At 47.4% G+C, this 25,208-nt stretch overlaps 1 protein-coding gene and 1 non-coding gene across 5 annotated transcripts in view; both read left to right on the forward strand.

The window, feature by feature from the left end:
- Nucleotides 1-295: 295 nt before the first annotated feature.
- The window catches only part of ccar1 (cell division cycle and apoptosis regulator 1), a 28,650-nt gene continuing 3,737 nt past the window's right edge, over nt 296-25,208 (forward strand). Inside the window, exons 1-21 of one of the 4 annotated variants that reach the window (XM_042336663.1) lie at nt 296-354; nt 2,200-2,323; nt 4,308-4,474; nt 5,135-5,179; nt 6,365-6,397; nt 7,758-7,945; nt 11,103-11,217; nt 12,330-12,507; nt 14,075-14,204; nt 14,656-14,817; nt 15,086-15,311; nt 17,254-17,367; nt 18,737-18,903; nt 19,784-19,994; nt 20,887-20,970; nt 22,038-22,223; nt 22,639-22,830; nt 23,333-23,587; nt 23,933-24,061; nt 24,437-24,526; nt 24,674-24,814. In XM_042336663.1, the coding sequence (XP_042192597.1) occupies nt 2,254-2,323; nt 4,308-4,474; nt 5,135-5,179; nt 6,365-6,397; nt 7,758-7,945; nt 11,103-11,217; nt 12,330-12,507; nt 14,075-14,204; nt 14,656-14,817; nt 15,086-15,311; nt 17,254-17,367; nt 18,737-18,903; nt 19,784-19,994; nt 20,887-20,970; nt 22,038-22,223; nt 22,639-22,830; nt 23,333-23,587; nt 23,933-24,061; nt 24,437-24,526; nt 24,674-24,814 (2,883 nt within the window). In that variant the 5' untranslated portion in view covers nt 296-354; nt 2,200-2,253. Of the gene's footprint in view, nt 355-2,199; nt 2,324-2,692; nt 2,771-4,307; nt 4,475-5,134; nt 5,180-6,364; nt 6,398-7,757; nt 7,946-11,102; nt 11,218-12,329; nt 12,508-14,074; nt 14,205-14,655; nt 14,818-15,085; nt 15,312-17,253; nt 17,368-18,736; nt 18,904-19,783; nt 19,995-20,886; nt 20,971-22,037; nt 22,224-22,638; nt 22,831-23,332; nt 23,588-23,932; nt 24,062-24,435; nt 24,527-24,673; nt 24,815-25,208 lie in introns of those variants that run through there. The other 3 variants (XM_042336665.1, XM_042336666.1, XM_042336664.1) reach the window with 3 other exon arrangements.
- Nucleotides 17,748-17,812, forward strand: LOC121849493. Its single transcript, XR_006085246.1, has one exon. It is a non-coding gene; the product is annotated as a small nucleolar RNA SNORD98 (small nucleolar RNA).

The following is a 25,208-nucleotide window of genomic DNA, read 5'->3' on the forward strand; positions in this document are numbered from 1 at the left end:
GTGGTATGGGGGTAACTGCTGGAGCCTAACCAGCTAAGACCACGTGTAGTTTGCCATCGGGAGCCCTTCCCGCCGCTTGTCCGCCCTCTACCCGTTAAGGCTGTGGGGTTGAAGGGCTCCTCTGTCCCGGGAGTCACCGTCGCTGCCCCTTCGGTGCCAACTACGTCACCACCTGAGAGCAAGCACGGCGTGTGCGTTGGCATGGGTGCGTGATGACGTACGCCGCACTGCCGATGTGCGTGGGGGCGCAGTGGGGGCGGCGGCGTGCGTGCGTGATTGCGTGCGTGCGTGCGTGCTGACGCAAGCGAGCGAGCGAGCGAGCGGAGCGGCGCGGGGTGAATGGAGCGCTGGAGGGTGAGTAACAACACAGCGAGTCCCAGAGGCCCTGTCAGCCCAGGCCCCGCGCCTTCGGCTCAGCCAACTCCCGCGCTCCCACAGCCCCCTCCCCGGCCACAGTCCTGCTCCCGGAGCGCCGCGCCGCTGCCTCTCTCTCTCTCTCAGGCCGGGCCCCGGGCTCCTCTCTCTCGGGCCTGGGGCTGCGCGCGTTTCCGAGGCCCGCGTGCGCGCTCCAGCTTCCCCCCCACCCTCCAGCCGGAACCCCACAGTCAGCCCACCCCCTCCGCCACCCACCAGCCTAACACCCCCCCCCCCCACACACACACACACACACCAGCCATGACCCCACACAACCAGCCCCCGCCCACCAGCCACACAACTTGTTCAGTGTGAATGAATGTGCCCTGAGGGGGGCGGTGTCAGTGTGGGTGATGTGCCCTGTGTGTGTGTGTGTGTGGGGGGGGGGGTTGTGGGCAGTGTGGGTGATGTGCCCTGTGTGTGTGTGTGTGTGGGGGGGGGGGGTTGTGGGCAGTGTGGGTGATGTGCCCTGTGTGTATGTGGTGGGGTGGGGGCAGTGTGGGTGATGTGCCCTGTGTGTGTGTGTGTGGTGGGGTGTGGGCAGTGTGGGTGATGTGCCCTGTGTGTATGTGTGTGTGGGGGGGGGGGCAGTGTGGGTGATGTGCCCTGTGTGTATGTGATGGGGTGTGGGCAGTGTGGGTGATGTGCCCTGTGTGTGTGTGTGTGTGTGTGGGGGGGGCAGTGTGGGTGATGTGCCCTGTGTGTATGTGATGGGGTGTGGGCAGTGTGGGTGATGTGCCCTGTGTATGTGTATGTGATGGGGGCAGTGTGGGTGATGTGCCCTCTGTGTATGTGTGGTGGGGTGTGGGCAGTGTGGGTGATGTGCCCTGTGGATGTGCCTGGGTGCGGGAGGCAATGTGGGTGATGTGCCCTGTGTGTGTGTATGTGATGGGGGCAGTGTGGGTGATGTGCCCTCTGTGTATGTGTGGTGGGGTGTGGGCAGTGTGGGTGATGTGCCCTGTGTGTTTGAATGATGTGCCCTGTGTGTGTGAGGGGGGGGGAGGAGGTGGCGGCAGTGTGAGTGATGTGCCTGGGGTGCGGGAGGCAATGTGGGTGATGTGCCCTGTGTGTGTGTGTGGTGGGGGGGATGGGAGTGTGGATGATGTGCTCTGTGTGTGTGTGTGTGTGTGGGGTGGGGGCAGTGTGGGTGATGCCCTGTGTGTTTGAATGATTTGCCCTGTGTGTGGGGTGGGGGGGAGGAGGCTGCGGCAATGTGAGTGATGTGCCCGGGGTGGATGGGGTAATGTGGGTGATGTGCTCTCTGTGTGTGTGGGTGGGTGCGTGGGGTGGGGGCAGTGTGGCTGATGTGTTTGTGTGTGTGGTGGAGGCAGTGTGAGTGATGTGCCCTGTGTGTGTGAGTGATGTGCCCTGTGTGTGTGTGTTGGGGGGTGGGGATGAGTTTGGGGGATGTGCCCTGTGTGAAGGGTGAAGAATGACGTGCCCTGTTTGGGGGTGGTGGGGGGGGTCAGTGTGGCTAATGTGTTGTGTGTGGGGGGACGTGCCCTGTGTGTTGCCATATTGCTACAAAGCCAGAATTCAACCTTGCAGAGTGGTGATTCAGGCCCTTTACAGTCCCAGGTCTATAGAAACAAGCGAATACTCCAACCTACATATATATATATATATATACTGTATATCAATTATCTTAGTAACCCATGTGCACAGGGCTAACTCAGGTGTGTATTTTGCCAGGAGTGTTTGAAAAGCAGGAATCACACAGCAATTTTGCATGTGTGCCGAGCTGTTTATAACTTTGATGTTACAGTCTTCTCTTTCATCTCATAGACACATTAAATATTACATAGGATTAGGGTAAGACAGACCCTTGTTGCCTTGAAAATGGCTCAGTTTGGAGGACAGAAGAATCCCCCATGGACCACACAGTTTTCAGCTTCGGTTACACAGCCAGGTCAGTGCGTCTTAAGCTGGTATGAATGTCCTCTTTGCGAAAAATCTTATGTGCTCAGTAGAACGAGGGAGACCTCTCTTTAATAGCCTGTTACTATTGCCTCCTCTGGATAGAATGTACATATTATGTTGATCTTTTGTGATCTTTTATTCAATTTCCAATGCTATTGAGCAGAAAAATCCTTCAATCATCCAGTTGTTGGCGGTTGATCCTGTAGTGTAACTCTCCCTCCCTGGGATGCAGACAGTCCTATGCCTGTATCTTGATGTCTGGGTGGTTTTCGTCTCCAGGCTGGCAACAACAACTTGCATTTATACAGTGCTTTTAATGTAGGGAGGACATCCCAAGGAGGTGGTCAGTCGAGGGTTGGATGGTGGGGCGGGCCAGGCGGGGGACGTGAAGAAGACTGGAGTGGACAGATCGATATGGTGTTAGCAGGTGACAGAGGTAGGAAGGAGCAAGGCCGTGGAGGGCTTTAACGGCGAAGTCGAGGATTTTTAACTCAATCCTCTGGGGGATGGGGAGCCAGTGGAGCCGGGCGAGTGTTGGGGTGATAAGGTCACGGACTGTGGTGTGGGAGAAGACATGAGCTGCAGAGTTCTCGATAATCTGCAGCTTGTGGAGGGAATAGTTGGGAAGGCCAACAGGCAGGGAGTTGGCGCAATCAAGTCTAGATGTAAGTTGTAGCGTTGTGTGAAGTTTTATTACATTCTTTAATCAAGATCCAAATTGGGACTTTTGAGTCACTGGAGCGTTGCATTATCAGAGGTGAATTATCATTATTATACCCAAAAGATTGCATTATCTTTTGGGTGAGACGATAAACTTAGGTCCTGTCTACCTACTTTCAGGTGTATGTTAAATGTGGCACCATTGGAAAGGAGAAAGAAGTTTTTCCTTGTATCCTGGCCAAAAATACTCTGGATAAATTAATCCCACTTGTGTGAAGCCTTGGTGGCACAAAAACAGCCCCTACACTTTATTATTATTATTATTAGACTATTAGACCATTCAGTGTGATAAGGCTCTGAAACTCAAAGTTCTTTGCTTCACCTGCCAACACAAGCACTCTCATATCCTCACTGTTTGTGCAAATTAATTCATATCCTCTTTCACTTTGGTCCATTTTGTTTAACAGCGATCAGTGTTTGAGCCAGGAAATTATCTGAACTGTTGCCCTGTTTATGTACAGGTACAGTTTCATATTAATAACATAGGGCTGCAATATTAAAGCTAGGAAATGCTGCTCCAGTTCTATAGAACCCTGGTTGGACCTCATTTGGAGTTTAATAGATTATACGCTGTGCACTCATTGGGACTGGCCCCATTGTGCAAATTAAAAAGTTGTTCCATAAGGAGTTATATCCTTCGTAGTGCTATACTGGGCCAGTTCTCTCTGTTTGACACTTTTTTTCTCTCTCTCTCTGTTTTGTGCCAATGCTGCTGACACCTTCATCCATTTGTTGATCACCTCCCACCTTGATTTCTCCTCCAGTGGCCTCCCCACCAGTCTCCTTAGCTCCTCCATTCACAAAGTCCAATTGATTCAACACTCTGTTGAGCCTATCCTCACCCGTACCAAACTCCACACCCTCAGAGTCTCTCTGTCCAAGTCGCTGTCTCTCATTTTGAGTCTCTCTAACTTTCTGTCTCTTTCTGACTGACTATATCTCCACAATTTGCGCAAGGTTAAAGACTTGCCCTCAGTAAACAGCAAAGACAATCTGAGGATACAGGGATGTGATCATTGTCGCCCCAGGTCCAAGCACACAACTTCATCCATATCCACAACACGTTTTTGTTTGTATCTCGCAGCTGGGCATCTACTTCATCATCAGAATAACATTTGTTGTTGGCTAGTGAGGTGACCTGTACAAACTCAGCTCGCATTGTTTGCATTTGAAGATGTTAGCATATGTGGTGGCTCTGTAAACCCCTGTGCAAAGAGGCTGGAATGTGAGTTTGTGCTTTCTTTTTTCATCAGCTACGATTGGGGTTCAGCCCTCTCTGCTTGGGGCATCGCCGGCAATGTACAGCCAGCAGTCAGCCCTGGCCGCAGCAGGCCTGAGCAGCCAAACGGCCACTGGCTACCAGCTGTCCCAGAATGCTGCCCTCCAGCAACAGGCAGCTGCTGCCGCCGCCATGCAGCAGGTAAGAGCATTGCTGACCATGCCGCTCTCTTCCTCTCGTTTTACTATAACCATGTGAGCCGAGCCTGCCTTCTGCCTCACACTTGAGTGGCGTGCCTGTTTGGGTGGCAAGTTTAGGAGTCAGTAGCGTAATGGTTAGCACCGCTCACCTTGCAAGAGAGAGGATCCGGGTTTGATTCCTGGGAGGGGTGAAAACTTAGGCAACTTTCCTTACTCCATATGCCTCTGTTTACCTAGACAAGCAACAGGAAAAGCTTGCCAGGCAGCAATATCAATGGCATGCTATGCTGTTTTAGCTGGTTCGATTCCAGCAGTAGCCCAATGCACACTCTGGGGTGGCCAAACCTTGGTTCTTGCCAACCTGCGCCTACTACTGTCCGGAATTAGGTAAGCAGGATGCGTCCTCCAGTGAGAGAGTGTGCAATTCATTTCAACAATCTGTCTCTGGGATTTTCATGTGTAGATGGGATGCATAGAATTCTTGGTTTGGATACTCTTAAGCACCGTGATGGGTTTTTTGCATGTGTCAGACACTCAGCTGACCAGAAAAAGGTTCCTGGATGTACTCTTATTCAGTTACTAGTTACTGTAAATGCAACAAGTTAGATATTATGCATAAATTTGCCACAGTTTCACATTCAGTATTTGTTTGTTTTTCCAGCAATATCAGCAGCCGCAACAGACCCTATACAGTGTGCAGCAGCAGGTATATACTCTGTACCTCTTTACCTAATCGGGGGGGTGGGGGTGGGGGGGAGAGATGTGTGATAACTATTGCCGGGGCACAGCTGCCAAAACTGTTGCTGCTGTGAGGGCAGAGATTCAGCTCTACAGAAACACTGGCTGTATTAAAATGAAGGTTACATATTAAAGTTAATAGGCCATGCAGAGCCAGGGTAATTGGCTTAGTGATGCTCAGTGAACATAGAATGCCACAGAAGGTCAGCTGTTTGCTTTGGGGAGAACCCAGAATCCATTCCCTAGATGCTTATCCTGGCGGGGGTGTGGATGGGGTGAGGGGTTGATACTTTGGTGGAGATCTGGCTTCAAGATAATGGAATATCAGAATCGAGTTGTTCTGCTGCGGTGGTCTGGCCAAGGCCTCTGGAACTCTGGTGTGTTCCAGAGTGGCTCAATGGTAGCAATCTCACCTCTGAGTCAAACGGTTGTGGGTTCAAGCCACACGTCAGAACCTGGAATCACACAGCCAAAGATGACACTCCATTGGTGTGTTGTATTGTCAGAGGTGCCTCCCTTCAAATGAGACATTAAACCGAGGTCCCGTCTGCCTGTTCAGATGGATGTTACAGACCCATGGCACTATTTGGTAAAGAGAAGGAAGTTCGTCCGCAAAATACACAGTCAATCCACTTTACAGTATAGCCTGTGAAGCGCTTTGAGACACTTTCATACAGCAATTTATAATATGCTATATCAAATGCAAGGATTATTATTGTTATGGAGAGAAGTACAGCATAGATTCATGAAGGTGATAGCGAAGATTATGGTTATGAGGAGAGGCTGGAGAGGTTCGGACTATCCATTGAAGCAGAGATAGGGTGATATGGTCAAGATGTTTAAGATACTAAAAGGGATTGAGAAAATAAATGATGAGGAGCTATTTTGGCTGGTCAGTGATTTAAAGACAAGAGGACAAGAATTTAACATTATAACTAGGAACAGGAAAGGTTAAAATACTCTCCCAGAAATATGAGAGTAGGGAATGAATTTCCTCACAGTGGTGGCTGTAGGTGCAGAGTGATTGAGACACACAGAGGAAGAGTATTTAGAGGATCTGTCGAGCTAACACTGAGCCTGGGTCAGATGGAGTAATGTGGAGATTTCTGTAGATTTGGTGCGGGAATTAACTCTTTCATGTACTTGTGTTTAGCTACAGCAGCCGCAGCAGGCCTTGCTTCCTCAGGTAGGTGCAGTGATTATTTTCATACATAAACACAGCGGCATCTAAGGCCACTCTTAGTCTCTTAGTCTCAACCTTTTAAGACCCTTTAGTCTCAAAATTATAGATCTTGCAGCATTCATAAAATCATAGAATATTACAGCACAGAAGGAGGTCATTCGGCCCATCACGCCTGTCCCGGCTCTTTGGAAGAACTACCAACTAGTTCCAATCTCCCGCTTTTTCCCCATATCCTTGCAATTTTGTTCTTTTTCAAGTACCTATCTAATTCCCTTTTGAAAGTTGTTATTGAATCTGGTTCCACCACGCTTTCAGGCAGTAATTATTGAGAATTCTTAAATTCAGTCTTAATTTGGTAGCTGGTTTCTTAAGCAACTGAATTTAAGAACTTTTGGCCTAAAATGACAAATAGCCATAGGGGTAAGGCCTGGAGTGTGGGGTAAGCTTTGAGCACTTTTACTGCTTCAGGGCAGGCACGGTTGCAAAGAACTCCAGGCTCTCTGGCAATACTTACTATCTCACAGCAGCCGGCTGCTGGTGCTGAGATACTGAGCATTGCAGTGTTTCCATGCACTTCACAAGTCTGGTATGTTTTTATCCTGGTGTTTTTCCCCAGACATTACCATGAAGCTGTGTATTATTTTCTATCTTGACATATTATCATCATTATTATTCTCTGAATGTTAATTGTGGCTGTGTTAGGTCAGCCTTCCTTAGATTCCTGATGTTTTGTGTCCCTGTGGTTTGTCACTGGCCCATTCATGCACTTTTCAAGACCAAGAACAACTAAGTAGAAATATGGTAACTGGATCATTATGTAGCATAACATTTTCTGTATAATGGATAGGGTGCTCCTAGCTTCGGGAAGCCTGTCAGGTAGTGCTCTCGATGGCAAACAATATGGATTTAGCTGGTTAAAATTCCATCAGTTACCACAACACAACTTCTAGGTTCCCCAAGCCTTGGCTCTTGCCAACCTGTGCCTAATACTCTCCAGAATTAGCTAAGCAAGATGCGTCCCTCCAGGGAGAGAGTGCACATTCCATTCTAGACACAGGAAAATCTCTATTTATGGGTGGCATACATGGAAATCTGGCTAGTTTGAATACCCTTAAGCACGGTGATGGGCTTCCATGTTTCAGACACCCGGCTGGCCAAAAATAATGTAATACAGTTGGGATGCAGAAGCAAGTGGAGTCTGGTGAGGGTGATTGCAGCCTAGTGTAGGAGAGGATATAGGCTGTGGAGTTGTGGGTGAGTTGGTGCTTGTGAAGGATCACACTAGGGAGGCTGGTGAGGAGAGCGTTTGAGAAGTCGGGTCACTCCACGTGTATACACACCGTTATTTTGTTTTGCTTTCTAGCCAGCCGTGGCTCTTCCCACAAGCATGAACGCCCCCCAGCCCGCTGCACAGATCACAGTCTCCTACCCTGCACCACGGAGCTCCCAGCAGCAAGCACAGCCACAGAAACAGCGCGTCTTCACGGGAGTTGTAACAAAGCTTCACGACACGTTTGGGTTTGTGGACGAGGATGTATTCTTCCAGCTCAGGTGGGTCCATTTTTAAAATTGGAAGGTGACACTCGCTGGATTTCTTGTCTTGCTTCCCAACTCTTCCCTCCACAAGCATTAGCCCATGCAAACTCCACAGCTCCTGCTCTCTCCAGCACCAACCCATCAACAACAAATGACATTTGTATAGCGCCTTTCATGTCAGGAGGACGTCCCAAGGCGCTGGACAGTCAGGAATCCACATCCGAGCTGTTGGGATCAGGAAGGGTAGAGGGCGGGGAAGGTAGGGGTAGAGGATGGCCAAAGGCATGGTCTTGAGTTGGGTCTTGATAGGAGGCGGGGAGGATGGTGGGAGAGAAGGATCGAACGGGAGTAGTGGAGGGTAGAGGACTGGGTGGGAGCATTTTTGGGTCGGTGGCGGCAACCCAAATGTGCATGCCGAGACTAAGAGCAGACGGGTTGTCAGCGTGGCATGGTCAGCTGGCTGGCATGGATCATGGGGAAGGACAGTGTAATAGTCCTAGTGAGTCCAAGCTTGGAGATCACTCCTTCCTTTACCTCCTTCAAGGTCCATCTCAAGACTTTCCTCTTTAACTGCACTTTGGTCATTTTCCTCCCCACCTGCCCCTCCGCCAATCAAACTCCCAATTTGAGTGCAAATCCTTGACCGTGCAGCAGCTTAGAAGATCCTCCCGACATGAAGAGTGCTGTGTAAATGCAGTTTGTTGTTGTTGACTCGTGTCTGAGATTGTACACAGAACCCCGGGAACACCACTCCTCAGTCGGTCTGAGGCACTTTCTGTTATTTCAGCCACCTCTCTATCCATGAGGCCACATGTCTTTAATTCCATGTGCTGTAACCTTTGCCCAAAGCCTCTTTGGTGGATCCTCATCATTCTTTTGTTGAAGCTGAGTAGAAACCACACCAGCCTGTGTTCTTTGTCCTGTGTTTAATCAGGGAATCTCTGAGGCTGGTCGCTGACTGGCCCCCAATTGGCTCATGTTCCTCTGAGGGCAGAAATCTCTTCCTCCTGTTAAAGACTACAAGTGAGCAATAGGTGACATCAGACTGACCGGCCTGCAGTCTCCTGGAGGGCTGTGTTCAAGAAGGGTCACATTTACCACCTGCCAGTCCTCAACCACAATTTTCTCTGATATTTCTTCCTGAATTTCCCTTGAGATCCTCACATATTAAACCATTAGGAGCCGGTGATTTGTTGATTTTAAGTTTGAGTAATTCTTTGGACCAATTCTTCTTGAATAATGACTTGCACTAAGTGTTCTGCACCCACCTTGTGACTGATTCCTGTCCCCATTTCCACTGTGTCTTTACCCACTAGGCCACCAGGGGAACTGTTGTCTAGTTTCTAGTACAGCCCACAATGGAGAGCAATGAGTTTTGCTTTCAGTACCTCTAGGCTGATGTATTGTTGTAAAATATCTGTTAATTATTTATGAGTGTATTTGGGCATCCCTCCTTCACTGTATGTGTACCTTTGTATGTTCAGCCTGGCTCAGTCAGTCATACTCTCGTCTCTCAGTCAAAAGATTCTGGGTTCAATCCCCTGATCAGAACCTTGAGCTGACGCTCCAGTGCAACGCTGGGGGAGTGCTGCATTGTCCTTCGGATGTGACACTGTACTCGGGTCCCGTCTGCGCCTGTTTAGGTGGACATGCAAGAGTCCATGACCCCATTTGAAAAGAAAGGAGAGTTTTTGCCAAGTGTCCTGGCCAACAATCTCCCAGCTAAAATCAGTCACTCACTCCAAGGCTGTTTGTGGGACATTGCTATGCTCATACTGGCTGCTGGGTTTCGCCCACAAAGTAAACTGTAACTACACTTTACAGTAAATCCTGTGAAGTGCTTTGGGACATCCTTCCAATGTGAAAAATGCAATATGAAATTAAGGCTTATTTGTATTATTACATCTTTGTTCCTTTCACAAACCCTGGGCTGCTGATCATGATACGTTCCTGAGTGGTGTTTGTGTGTTTCCTTGTGTGTTTTTCCTTTGTGCTGCTGGCTGTCAGAAGGCTAACTGTCTACTGCTTTGTGAAGTGATAGATGCCTGTTCAATGTTCCTCACAAGTTTATTCTTCAGCTTAATAAACCACTTATTAAAAATGTACAACACGGGAATGCTAACACAAAGCATTATTTTAGAAAAACAGCAGCCGGGAGCTAATTCAGTAATTTTCTTTGTTGGTTAATTAGAATGACATGTTCTGTGGTCAGGCCTCTCTTTGTCCCACCACTGTTCTTTAACTTGAATAACATCTCATTGAAGCTTTTATGATACTTTGTCACTCATCACCTCCATAAAACTTGAGGTCCATATTTCTCATTTGAATTGCCTCTCCCCTCTGTTACCTCTTGCCCAGCTGCTCCCTTCACTAAGCAAACACCAGCCTGCTTCATGTCCTCTGCCTGATCCATCCCATCATCAGTCCACAAGCTTCAGCCATTATGTCCCTGCTCTCTGGAACTCCATTCCAGATCTCTTCCATCTGGGTTTATGTTATTAAGAGACATCCTCCTGATGTGAAAGGCACTATATAAATGTAAATTGTATCATAGATCTGAGGACAGTTAGTGCTGGCGAGTTAAATATCTTTTCCATTTTATCTCTGTGTGTCAGGATTAAGCTCTCTGGTCAGTCAGAACACCAGCCAAACGCTCGCGAAACTCTGCACACGCGGGCTTTGCAGAGAGAGTGGAGCCAGTGATGTACTGGAGGGACTGTCTCCACTGGGAGCTGGGATAACATAGAATAGCAGGGCCACTAGTCAGCAGAGACTCAACACATCAACTGCTGGGGACGATTCACACCCAGGGCACGTGCCATCTGGTGACCAACTGTGACTCTAATAGTCCTGCTTCCTTCCTCAGTTCTGCTTTTATCTTGTTTAGTCATCATTTTGATTGAAGCTTCTCTGAGGGTTCTCAATCTCAGCAGAGCACAGGTGCAAGCACACGCTACTCTTCCCCCCCACCCACACACAATGTAATAGCCAGAAAATTACCTCCAGAATCATCTTTCAGTTGGGCCTTTCATTGAGTATTTTGTTCACAGCCAAAGTATAGTCAGTGAGCGCAGCAATCCTACTGACCTTAAACTGGGCTGTGCTTTACTCCGAGCCCTTTACAGTGGTGTTGGGAATTCTATTAACTGGCGGTGTCTTGTGTCCACACCAGTGCTGTGAAAGGCAAAGCCCCGCAGGTGGGAGACCGGGTATTGGTGGAGGCCACCTACAATCCTAACATGCCCTTCAAGTGGAATGCACAGCGGATTCAGACGCTACCAAATCAGGTACGCTCGGAAAAAGGAAGCGCGCTGCTTGTAATGGTTTCAACAACAATAACAACAAATTACATTTACATGGCGTCTTTCACTTTGGGAGGACATCCCAAGGCACTGGACAGTTCAGGGTTGGCACCGAACTAGGGGTTGGAATCAATAGGGTTGGAGGGTAGGGGGAATGGGGATGGGAGTGTGGACAAAGGCACGGTCAAAGAGGAAGGTCTTGAGAAGGGCCTTGAGAGAGGTGGAGGTATTTGGGGGTGGAATTCCAGAGATTGGGGGGGCAGAGAGGCTTAAGGCCTGTCTGCCGATTATGAAGCGGGCAGTGTGGGGGAACATGGAGCAGGCCAGTGCCTGTTGACTGGGGAAGCAGACAGGTTGGTATGGGGTTACGAGGTCACAGAGGTAGGGAGGAGCACGACCTTGGAGGACTTTAAAAGTCGCAGTATGAGGTGAAACGATCCTAAAGTGGCTTTATCCACAAGTATATGTCTCCTGACCGCTGGCCAGAGGGCGACCCCCTATTGCGGTGTCCATTATACATTGCTACACATAGGAGCTTAAACAAGGGACTGCTGTAAGGCTTTTTTCTGCCCCTTCTGCAGCTTTATAATCTTTCAGCTCCAGCTCCTACAGGTCTCTCCCATTGAATTCCGTTCCCGCCAGGCTCTCAATGGCTTCCAATGCTCCAGGGAATTGACCTCCAGATGCTCGTCCTGAGCTTTCCTATTCTTGCCTCATCTCTAACTCTGCAATCTTAATCTCCTCCAGTCCCGTTCTCCTTCTCGTACCTTCCACACATCCAAATCCAACTCTGTTCGTTTCTCACCCCCTCCATCCCACCATCTGTGTCTGAGCTTTCACACACTGAATCTCGACTGGCTGAAACTTGCTTCCAAAATTCCTTGCCTTGTATCCTTTCCTGATCTTCATAACCCTCCTAAAACCCTACATCTCTTACCCTACCTTCAGTTGAAATTCTCAACTCTCCCTCTTTTTTCCACCGTTCAATGCTCTGCTATCTTTGTAAAGCTACCCGTGACTCTATCCCAGGTGAAAGGTGGTCATTGTGGTTCTAAATGAAAAGGCGAAGGGCTCAACCACTCTGTTTAATCTCCCAGAGCCAGAGCCAGCCACTTTTCAAGACGCCTCCAACTATTCTCCAACCTCTTCCACAGCAATCTCCTTATTGTGTGCAGCCGCAGCCCCAGGGGCTCTTACAGGCACCAATCTCGTCCCCGCTCGCTCCGTTAATGCCAGCACAGCCACAACCGTTACTGCAGCCTCCACAGCAGAAACGTAAGTCACGTTCCGCCTTGAACTCTGCCGTCTCCAATCTGTCGCGACTCATTGACTGCATTGGTCATTTGAGGCTTACACGTACGTTTGTGAGAGACTTGTCTTCACCATTCTGCGGTTGTGATGTAATAACGGACTATTGGTTGGCTGTTCAGTAACAAGAGGGCACATTTAAAATAGTTATTTTGTGGCTGAAAGGGGAGGTTAGAAAACAATCTTTACTGAGAGAGTTGTCAGAATGTGATGTTCGCTGCTACAAACAGTAAGTGAAGCAGGGTCCCTCAGTTCATTTAAGGGAATTAAATAGTAGCTTAGGAGGAGGAATATCAAAGTCTATTTGTGTTCGTGGAGGGAGCGAGCAGGAGAGTGGGATTAGACCTGGTGGCACATACTATACAAATTCAGATTTATATAGTGCCTTTCACGTCGAGTTGAGGGGGAAAAAGATTGTCAAAAGTAAGGTCAAAGAGGAGGGATGTGAAGGAGAACTTGAAGGAGGCAAGGAAAGAAGAAGGGACTCTGGGTTGGAGTTCTAGAGAGTGAAGGGATTTAAAGGTGAGAACTGGGAAGGGGAGCCGAGTGAGGATGAGAGTAATAACCGAGTGCAGGAAAGGACACAAGCTGCAGAGTTCTGGATAGTCTGCAGCTTGCGGAGGGATGGCAGAAAATGAGCAGCAGATTTAATGGTCCAATAAATTGTATGATTTGTCATTGTAAAATATAGTGTGCAATCTGCTGAATAAGTCCTGTAGCGTATTGGTTAGATCACTCGCCTTGCAAGCAAGAGGATACAGGTTCAATTCCTGGGTGGGGCGAAACTTTAGGCAAGTTTCCTTACTCCTCACACCTCCACACCTAGCAGTAAGTAGATGTCTCAAAGCAGAATATACTGTAATGTAAATCGACTGTAATCTGGGCGAGTTGGTGTTGGTCGTGGAGTCCTGTAGTTCAGTGGTTGGAGCACTCGCTTTGCAAGCGAGAGACCTGAGTTCAATTCCAGGCAGAGGGCGAAACCTTGGGCAAGTTTCCTTACTCCATACAGAGCCTAATAATAATCCCTCCAAAACCAATAATAAATTGGTCATTTTCAATCTACGACTGTTTGTGGGACATTGCTGTGCGCAATTGGCTGCCGCGTTCGTCCACAAATATACAGTCAATTCACTTTACAGTGTGTTCTGTGAAGCGCTTTGGGACGTCCTCCCGACGTGAAAAGCGCCATATCAAATGCAAGGATTATTATTATTATAATTACAGTGATTTGGTTAGACTTAAGTACGAGTGCAGCTACCGTCAAGGACAAGCACTATGGGCCTCTTTATGTCCCGTGAGCATTCAATTAAAAAGCCCTTACAGTGAAAACTACCGAAAACTAACCACAAAAAACACCAAATGGTGTACAGAAAAGTAAACCTTGGAAGCACCAAGCTCGGACTTAGCCTATAGATTGGAGTGAGGGAGGGGAGGAGGGGGCTGTTGAAGCTCTGAGAAAGGAGGAATGGTCTGGACATGAGTAATATTTGATCAGTATCGGCGGGTGTCTAATGCTGGACGTTTCTTGTCGCAGCCGGTTTATTGCAGCCTCCGGTTCGAGTGCTCCCCCAGCCCCAGTCCGTGCGGAGGATTGAGCCACCGGCCAGATTCCTGCCCAGGAACGAGAGGGTGGATATCGTGTTAAATAGGAAAGATGATCGGAGGTACTGTGCCAAATAGTGCATGCACAAGTCACCTGTGCCTTAACTACAACATTTTGTGTGCACTGGAGCCTCAATTCCTCATCACACTCTTCTTCAAATCCCTTTGTGCCCTGGGCACCTTCCTACCTTTCCGACCTGCTTACTCCTCAACCCACTATCCGCCCCCAGGCTCGACTGGCTTCGGCCTCCTGCATGTCCTTTGTGCCCTCTATTTCACTATCAGTGGCTGCGCTTTCAGCCACTATGCTCTATCCCTCTGCATTGCCCATCGTCAGGTAGCGCCTGAAGATCTTTCTCTTCGACTGTGCTACGGTCACCTTCCCCTGGCTCGCAGAAAGCCTTGCCTGATTCAGGTGCCGTGGAGCTTTGAAGCGGGTTATCCTAAGGTTGGTTTGTTCTGAGTTCGGTAACTGCCATTTGTTTCTCTCTCCCTGGCTTTGCCATATTCCAGTCGTGAGAGAGATCGGGATCGCAGACGGTCCCGAGAGAGGTCACCACAACGTAAGCGATCCCGGGAACGTTCACCCCGGAGGGACAGAGAACGATCGCCGCGGAGAGCGAGACGCGCTGTTCCTCGCTACACTGTGCAGTTCTCCAAGTTTTCACTGGATTGGTGCGTGTGCTGCCCTGGCTTTCTCATTATCTTACGTGCGTAGGGCCTGCAAATGCTCTGGACATTGCAATAAAATCCTGTGAAGCCTTTTGAGACCATTGTGGGTAAAACAAAGTTAAATGTTGTAATTGCCCTAACTTGAATCATTTGGATTATACTTGAAGTGGAAAGTAAGCTTTGTTTTGACCGGTAGTGTGGGATATCTGGGTAACGCTTTGAGTTTAAAACCTCAGTGGCCTGTATTAATTTCCCTCTGTTTGTAATGCAGTGGATCCTGTGACATGATGGAGCTACGCCGTCGATACCAGAACCTTTACATCCCAAGTGATTTCTTTGACACCCAGTTCACGTGGGTGGATGCATTTCCTCTCTCGAGGCCTTTCCAGCTTGGGAACCAATGCAGTTTTCATATCGTGCACAAAGAGGTAGATCCTCTGGATAAGATTCCAATAGCGCTTGATCCCCCGGATGCAGATCATCTGTACAGTGCAAAGGTTTGTTCCTCTTTAGAGGATTGATCATTCTTTACTCACATTCTCATATTCCTGTTTGAAAAAGCAATTCTGTTTTCCTCAGCCTCTCCTGAGCATCAGTGGATAGTAGTGAATTCCAGTGTGATTCTTCACATGTGAGCTCCAGAGAAAGAGGAGGCCATTCGACCCACTGGGCGCGAGTTTTCTATGCGTGTGTGTGTGCAAACGCCACTACCTCTTATTTTTTAATTGTCCTTTTATTCATCACAGTTTTATAGCTTATTCACCTACAATATACACAGTCACTACATTTTAAAATAAATACAACAAATTTACATTTATATACTGTCTTTCATGTTGGGAGGGCTTCCCACGGTGCTGAAATCTTGTGAAACACTTTGAGACACCCTCCTGATATGAAAGGTACTGTACTTAATGCAAGAAGTATTATTTATTTCCCTTCCCTACTTTAAATGTTTCTACTTCTTGCAAAGATAATCTCATTTAGTTTTTCTTTGTACAAACATTTCCCGATTGTATTACTATGCCAGTTTAACCTCTGCTCAGAAATCAGTGCCAAAGCAGCCATTCTCTGTTTCCATTTCGCTATTTACAAACGTCCCCTTAAATGAACTCCTTGTTCAGAGTAAAGGAAATGTTGCTAAAAGCCCAGTGTGGAAAAGGACCATCTGAACCCGTAGAGAATGCAGATTGTGTACCAGACAGTATGTGTGAAGAGAAGCCAGAGAACTCGGGTGTCAGCCTGGCTCAGTTGATAGCATTCTGAGTCAGAATTTGTAGGTTTAAGCCCCATGACAAGCTCACAATCTAGGCTGACACTACAGTGCAGTGCTGCGGGAGCGCTGTATTGTCAGAGGTGCCGTCCTTCAGATAAAACGTTAAACTGAGATCCTGTCTTCACCCGTTCAGGTGGAGATTAAAGATCCCATAGCACAAATGAAAAGGAACTTTCCCAGTGCCCTGGCCAACAATCCCCAGATTGGTCATCACTGTTTACGGGACATTGCTGCGTGCAAATTGGCTGCTGCGTTCACCTAAAAATAGTCATAAAACTTTTTGAGACATCCTTATGAAATGAAAGACACTATATCAATTGCAATGATTATTATTAGGAGTTTGAGAGGGGGTAAGATGTAAGCGTTTAAAATTTTGATGAATAAAAAAAATTTCCTTCAGCTGGTGTTGACAAATGGCCATGGTCTCAGCTTTCTTATTAGAAGCATCTGCAGAGATTAGAAGGAAATTCTTCACTCAGAGGGTTGTCAGTCTATACTTCATTATTCCAATAAATACAAGTGGCTGTTGATTAAAGAATCAGTCAAAAGGATAAGCAGCTGAGCAGTAAAAATGTTAAGGGAAAGTGTGATTAGTGAAGAGGAGAATTTTAAAAAGCAAAGAGCAGTGGCACGCACATGATGGGACAAATGGTCTCCACCTGTCCTGAAGGTTGGGTGAGTTATAATGCAACAAAACAAATTAACATTTATACAGTGCCTTTCACGTCAGGAGGACGTGTCAAGGCGCTTAACAACTACTAAGCTTGGGTAGGAACTGAGGGGGTTGGGGATGGTAGAGACGACCAAAAGTGTAGTCGAAGTATGGAATGGCTTGAGACTGACCTTGGACGAGGTGAGAGAGGGAGGGAGTCAGAAGGACTCTGGGATGGAATTCCAGAAAATTGGGGCAAATGGGCTGAAAGGCTGCTCAGTAGTGGTGGGGTGGGCAGGGCACACGAAGCAGGCTGTGCCGGCCGGATCGGTACTGTTTGAGGAGGCTCACAGAGGGAGGATGAGGCACGACCATGGTGGGATTTAAAAGTGAGAATGGGGATCTTGAACTTGATCCACTGGGGGATGGGGAACCTGTGAAGCTGAATGAAGATGGTAGTAATAGACTTGTGGAGCACTTTCAAGGAGCTGAAGTCTGCTCTTAATTCCCACAGGTCATGCTCTTGGCAAGCCCCGGGATGGATGAGCTCTTCCACAAGTCATGCGCTCTAGCTGAGGACACCCAGGAGATTCGGGAAGGCTTCCAGCATCCTGCACGTCTCGTTAAGGTACAGAGAATTCCGGTACCTCCGGCCGGAAAGCGGGATTTCAGAATTCCAAAAATTTTCAGCTACAGGAGATCTGTGCACTCCAAGGTGTATGTTTATGTCGCAATGAGTCTTAGTGATCACATTTGTCTTCCCTCCCTGGTTTCCTGCCTTTTCTCCACATGCCAAGGGAGCTCTGGCTGTGCCTCTCTGAAGATCAGTACATGGGCTCTGAGGCCCCTCCATGGCCAGGGTGTGAACAAGCTCACACTTGCTGTTCTCAGCCTGTCCTGAGAGCAGGAAGTGATACCAGACATTGGTGACATTACAGAACATGCAAGAGTCTGGGCAGTTGAGGGTTCCCCATTGAGGTGCTGAGTCTGAAGGACAGCTCATGAAATGGGTAATGATGTCTAATCCTATTCCATTGCTGAAAGCCCAATGTGGAAAAAGACCAGCTGAACCCATTAGAGAGGCACCATTAATGGTGGCAGTGTACAATAAGGTACTGCGGTGTTAAGATAACCTTCCACCTCCTTGGTTTGGATATTGGGAACAATTTAGTGAATTAGCCATTTGTTCAATGTTTACTTCGGTCAAATGGACTTAAGTGGACGAGTAACTAAAACCTTCCAAAGGCTGGTACCGCTCTGATCAGCAGTGAAGCCACCATCACAAGCCAAAGATCCGGTGCTGCTTGGATCCCAGTTCAGAACCGCGTTGAGGGTGGGGAGGTCTACAATAACATAGACAGTACAGTTAAACTCACAGAAGTTGTATCATTCGGGAACATAACATTTAATATGATTTACGCAAAGTCCAAGTTTCAGGTAAACTCTAAGTCGTATAAAATCCGATTTAATCAATAATCTACACTGCACATGCATAATTCACTGCAACCGGTAAGTATGCATACGGTGACAGGTCAAGACTACATTTCCTGCGATTCGATGCGTCTTGACCTGTGCATTTACCGGCAAGCATTAGAATCGTGGGAAACAAAGTTCTGCATATTTGTTGACAGGTCAGGTCATCATTTCCTTTGATTTAGGAGGTGATTAATACGACTAGTGCAAAGAATGTTTTTGATAGGAAACTGAATGGGACTTGGGTGAATATACAACTCAGGCAATTATACGATTTGTAAGATTTACGTGAGTTTTACTGTATTATGTCTCTGTTAATGCAATGCTCTCTCTCAACCCCCCCCCCATAGCCACTTAATCCCATTCCCTCCCTCTTTGTCCATTGTGCCTGTGCTCGCTCCCCACTAACTTTCTTTTGAAGCAATCAGCTGCAATACTTTATCGGCATTGATGAAGGTAGGAAGGTGTAAAGTGAAGGAGCCAGATTGCCGCAGTGGGTGTAAAGGAATTGTCTGATTTTGCAGTTCTTGGTTGGAATGAAAGGCAAAGACGAAGCTATGGCCATCGGAGGACACTGGTCTCCCTCGCTGGACGGCCTGAACCCAGAACAGGAGCCCTCGGTGCTGATCAGGACCGCTATTCGCTGTTGTAAGACCCTGACAGGCATTGACTTGAGTGGTTGCACACAGTGGTAAGTAGCGCACCTACAGTGGAGCACAACTCCCCATTTAGTGCTATGTGATTTACATCTGATCTGTGCCTTTAACCTCTTGAGACCTTTTCTTTGCCCAGCCATCCCGCTATGTTCCAGGTAAAATAGCCCGAATTCGTCTGTTAGTTCTGCACTTAACACATCAGTTCTGTGGCAGTGCATGCCTCATAGCCTCGGATGTCATTTATATGCCTGGCGTTGGAGACATTAGAAATATCTTAGATCCTAAACTGACTGTATTTTAGTATATTTGTTAGGCTTGCTGAACCAGTGTAAGTGTGTACACTTTATACCTGCTCTGTTATATGTGACTGTGCCTGTGAAGAAACCCGCTCGTGAGGAGGATGACATCACCGGGTTGAATATTAATGCGCTCATTGCTGCAGAATTGTTTCCCATCTTTTGATAAAACGTTAATGATGCCAACGCAACTCTTCTGAACTGTACAGTCTGTGTCATTTAACTGCAAAGGCTCCCAGTTGCCACTTTCATATGGAAAAGTTTTGCGGACGATTCAGTCCTACGCTCAGTGGAACAGTCTGTGCAGCCTTGCCACTGTCCGCCCATGCTCTGTCCCTTCCTTTACTGGCTCTGGTGTAATGAGATTTCTGTTGAGATGGAATGTGTGCTCCAGTAGTGAGCTCTGGCCAGGTGCTGTGCCTCAATCCGGATGTGAAGTCAGCGGTGCAGATGGTCAATACAGCCGGCCGGTACAGTTGCAGTTAAGTGACGTGAACTGTGTGTTTGTTTGTGTGTGTGTGCACCCAGTTTCTCTAGCTTGATATCCTGCGAGTCATTTAGGGTCTATGCGATGTCTGATAGAATTTTCCTTTCCAATACACTTCTTCCCTTGCAACAGGTACCGTTTTGCAGAGATCCGCTACCATCGCCCTGAGGAGCACCACAAGGGGCGGACGGTTCCAGCCCATGTGGAGACAGTGGTTATATTTCTGCCGGATGTTTGGCATTGCCTTCCCACCCGCTCAGAGTGGGAAGCTCTCTCCCGCGGATACAAGCAGCAGTTGGTTGAGAAGCTCCAGTCTGAACGCAAGGAGGCTGATGGAGAACAGGCACTGAACGCTAATCCTTTTCCATTTCCGCTTCTCACAGGGACACAGGCACACCACATATACACCACCACCACACCCTGCTCTCTCCATGAGCGTCTCACACATTGAGAGGACACGATGCAAAACTACAGTAACTGGTAGTACAGCTTCCAGCGGGCAACACGACTCGTTTTGCTTTAGCAGCTTCTGAAATTTGTCAACCTTTTCTGTACTTCACGTGGAATGAGTCAATGCAAAACTCCACAAGTTGATCCAAACGTTAAGCGTACTTGCAAAACTTACCTGAGAAATGAGATGCTGGAAGCTCGGGGCCAGTTGTTGAGTTGCGCAGATCTTTACTAGCTGTTTGCAGAAGCTTCCTCTACCTTCCAAATTTTCCATACTCCCCTCTTTCTCTCTTTGTCTTTTACCTCCAAATATGTTACTGTTATCTACACAAGGATTGGATACACACAGACACTGAGGTATTTGATTTGCAGGTCAGTTGACTGAAGCGACACTGAAGTACAGTGTGGGGGTGTGAACAGACAATTAGGGGTCCTGGGGGGCTGGTGCTGGCTAGAGGGGGTGAGGATACACACTGTGCAGCCCCCAAAGAGCAGCAGAGTCTGTACGTCCCCAGCGACCATCGTTTGATGCCATTGATCACCCTTTTGTGTTCCACAGATCTGGCTTGATTGGCTGATGAGTGGCATGTGATCAGTTAAATTGAGTTATGTAGCTGTGGACTGATCTATTGAGTAGCGTAAAAGGAGGAGGCAATCTGAGAGGCGCTTTACGAGCTTGCTACTTACACGGATCAGCAGCTCGGGTTTCAGAATGAGAGTATACATCCCCCCCGGCGTTCCTGCACCTTCCGCTGATTATTTCTGTTCACTTTCTACCTCGGCAGGAGGAGGAAGAGAAGGACGATGGGGAGAGCAAAGAGATCTCCACTCCCACTCACTGGTCAAAGCTGGATCCAAAGACAATGAAAGTAGGTGGTTCCTGTAAAACCGGGCCTGGGAGTCACACTGTTGTTTGAAGAGTGTGTTTATGGTGGTGGGGGGGGTAAGGGAAGTAGGGGTTCTTATCTTAACTCATTCAGGAAAAAAGGGATACTTTTGTATGTTTCGTCCTACTGAATACACAGTCACTCACTTTACAGTAAATTCTGTGAAGCGCTTTGAGGCATCCTGCAGTGAAAGGCGTTGCCTCAAACACTATTATTATACAACCATAGAACGTTACAGCACAGAAGAAGGCAATTTGGCCCATTGTGTCTGCTGCTCTCTGAAAGATTAATCCATTCAGTCCCATTTTCCTGCTCATTTCCTGTAGCCCAGAATCACTCATTTTTTAGATATTATCTACATAGAATGATATAGAATACATAGAAAGTATACAGCACAGAAAAGGGCCATTCGCTCCAACTACAACAACAACAAGATTACATTTGCATAGCACCTTTCACGTCGGGAGGACCTGAAGTCCTTCCTTAGTCCTTCCCTCTGGGAATCATTTCTCCCCGTCGACTGTCAAACCTCTCATCATTCACTGAACTCGATCAAGTCTCCCCTCAATCGTCTCTGTTTCATTGAAAATGGGCCCAGTTCCTCTGGTCTCTGCTCATAGATCAAACCACTTTTCTCTCTCTCTGGCCCTGACATCCTTCCGACAGTGGGATCACCAAAACTGGCCAGAACACTCTAACTGTGGTCGTAACTAATGATTTGTACATTTAAGCATGACAATGGCTTCATATTCTGTGCTCCTATTTATAAAACCTGGGATCCAGTGTGCTGACCAACAATCCTCTAGATTAGTCAGTCCTTTGAGTAATAGCAATTTGTGTGAATTTGCAAAATAACTGCTGCAAAAACAAGTAATTAATTACAGGTACGTTAATTACTGTGAAGAACTTTGAGAAGTTTTGACATTACGTGTATTTATAAAAGTCTTTGTTGATCTGCCTGTTGTGCTGTGAATGGTCCACAGCACTGGCAGGCAGGGTCAGTTTGGAGTGATTGTGTTGAAACTGAGGGAACATTCCTGTTTTGTCAGGTCAATGATCTTCGGAAGGAACTGGAGAGCAGAAATCAGAGCTCGAAGGGGCTGAAATCCCAGCTGATCGCCAGGCTGACCAAGCAAGTCAAGCTGGAAGCAGAGAAAGAAGAACAGAAGGAGTCAGAGAAATCCGAGCGCGAGGACGAGGAGGAGGAAGATAAACGGTCTGATGATGACAAAGAGGTAGGACAGCCAACGTTACAGAGAAGACATTAAATAAAGGCGGATATTTTAGTAATTAAGATAGCTCCCCCACTGGAGCTCTCTTCTCTAATCCCATTCCCTGCTCTCTCTCCCCCCCCCCATTGTGTCTGTTCTGGTGTTCACTCCCCGACTGGAGCTCTCTTCTTTAATCCCATTCCCTGCTCTGTGCCTATCGTGTCTGTGCTGAAGCTCTCTGCTCTAACACTATTCCCTGCTCTCTTCCCATACCCTTTTATGTACTGCATTATTCAAATGTTCACCAGTTCCCATTTGAACATTGCGGTTCCCTCCTCTACAGCCCAGGCTGTAAGCAATGTGGCTGTTTCGCTGCCGGTTATGTACGTTGCTGGTGACGCGAGAGGGATTTATGTGGTGAATTCTGTCACCTTTACAGGAAGAGGAGCGAAAGCGCCAGGACGAAGCTGAGCGGCAGCGCCGCGAGAGACGCTATGTGCTGCCTGATGAGCCCGCCATCATTGTACATCCCAACTGGACGGCCAAAGGGGGCAAGTTCGACTGCAGCATCATGTCGCTGAGTGTTCTCCTCGACTATCGACTGGAGGACAATAAGGAGCATTCCTTTGAGGTAAACAGACTGCAGATGTTAAACCGAGTTCCCACCTGCCTGTTCAAGTGAATGTTAAAGATCTTGTAGCACTATTCAAAACGAGAAGGGAGTTTCTCTCTCCCGGTGTCCTGTCCAACAGTTTAAAAAAAAGTACTTTGAGACATCTCAATGACCAATAAGATGCTGTATCAAATGCAAGGATTATTATCATTGTTTTATTATAAACTGCAGTTTCACCACTGCCCCTTTACAGCCAAACCTGTTCTTCCCTGCTATTTTACAGTAAGTGAACCTTTGCCTGAATAGTCCTCTGCCTATGTTGCTAACCTTTGGCATAAAATGCAATTGTTTTTGTTTCATCTTCCGGATATTTTATTTAACAATCAAGTCATTGGTGTCAGTTCCTGGATGTGTTGGTGATTTGCTCTTTGCATGCAACAAGAGTTTCTTTGAAGTTATGACCTGTCTTTCCCTGCGTGTGTGTGTGTGTGTGTGTGGTGTGTGCATGTCTGTTTTCTAGGTCTCCTTGTTTGCTGAGCTCTTCAATGAAATGCTCCAAAGGGACTTTGGCTATCGAATCTACAAAGCCCTGAATTCTCTGCCTGAGAGGGACGACAAAAAGGAGAAGGAGAAAAAAGAGCGGAAGGAAGAGAAGAAGGAAGGTGAGAAGAAAGAGAAAAAAGAGGAGAAAGATGAAGAGAACAACGAGCCCAAGGCCAAGCGGAGAAAATCGGGAGATGAGAAAGATAAAAAAGAAGAAAAAGATGGTCGTAAGGTATGAGTTACTGTGTGTCGTGTCCCAGTAAGGTGACTGCCCCTGCCCGGTATGCAGAGGACTGAGAATTACTTGAGAAGCAGGTGGATAGTTTAATGGGAAGACAGTAGTGTTGGGATTCTGAAAGGATGAATTTGAATAGACCAAAGAACGTTCTTCATTTGAATCCCACTTGTAAATGAGGGAGCGCTGTCTTTTTCCCCAGTATAGTAATGGCTGGCCTTGCCCAGTTACTAATCGCAAACCTGATGTTTATCCTGTCATGTGGTCTGTGTTGAATGTGGCAAAACAGCCTGTGTACTGGGTGGGTAAGCAACTGACGTGGTTCTTGTTTGTTGTATGGAGGAGAAAGATAAGGAGGAGAAAACTGTACGGAAAAGAGAAGAGAAGGATGAGGAGGAGCCTGAGGATGGCACCGCTCAGGAAGATTATGACCCCATGGACGCGGAAGATGCTGAAGATGAGGATGAAGAGGTAGGACACTGTAGCAGTTACACAACAACAATAAATTACATTTACACAGCGCCTTTCACGTTGCGCACAGCAGTGTCCCACAAACATTCATGGATTGAGTGACCAATTTTGGGGAAGAGGAATTAAAAAAAACTTTACACAGCTGCCTGGGCCAGGGTTTTTTCATGTTTGCAGCTTGCACTTGTAACAGTGCAATAGAGACTGTTATATTACAGAATCAGGTCCCACCAATGTCACCTTTACACTGCTAAAGAAACTGAATAACACACATCCTAGACACAAATACAGCAACTCCACTTGCCATTTCTCGGCCTGCGATTTTACTCTCTTTAGGAAAAATTGGGACTAAACGCGTTTACTAACCTCTCCTCTGCAGATCGAGATGACGACGAGAACAGTAGAGACCGAAAGGATGATCGACGAGAGGCGAAGAGGAAACCCAAGGAACAGGCTTCCAAAGACAAGGTCTGGAAGGGAATCCCCTGTCTGGGGCAGATAACTGAAATAGTAATAGTGTCAGTAACATTTCTGGGGTGTGACACTGAGCTGTGTTAGTAACATGTCCGTGCTGGTGAAATCCGGGTTTAATAATGCTTGTTTTGACATCTTCAGGAAAAGAAGCAGATGTTTACAAATAACAAGGATCTCCTTCTCGCCTTTGTATATTTTGACCAAAGTCACTGTGGGTATCTGGTGGAGAAAGATATTGAAGAAATTATCTACACACTTGGTCTGCACCTGTCTCGTGCACAGGTAAGCACAAATTTCCTGAGGCTAGGATAGAGGGAGTCTGGTTGGTGCTGAGCTGGTCTGTGAGTTGGGGGAACACTGAGGTTTGGCTGTGATGGTTTGTGTCGTGCTGCGGATGGTGACCAGTGTAGAGGATGTTTGGGTGAGGGCGGCCAATACCTATAGTACTTATCTCGTGCCCTCATGAAAGCTACTGAGGATTGTGCCATCACACAAGGCAGAGCACTCGATGTGTAAAGCCTCCATGTGTAAAAAAAAATTAAAAATCCTCCTGGTCTCCCCCTTATCTCCCTTGCTAATTATCTTAAATAATTCAGGCCTGTGAATTCTCATTCGCTCTCAATCAGCTGCACACAAGCATCCCGCTGCATCCCCCCCGGCTGCCCTGGGCTGTTGG

The sequence above is a fragment of the Callorhinchus milii genome, unplaced genomic scaffold (genome assembly GCF_018977255.1).
Source record: "Callorhinchus milii isolate IMCB2004 unplaced genomic scaffold, IMCB_Cmil_1.0 Scaffold7, whole genome shotgun sequence".
Lineage (NCBI taxonomy): Eukaryota > Metazoa > Chordata > Chondrichthyes > Chimaeriformes > Callorhinchidae > Callorhinchus > Callorhinchus milii.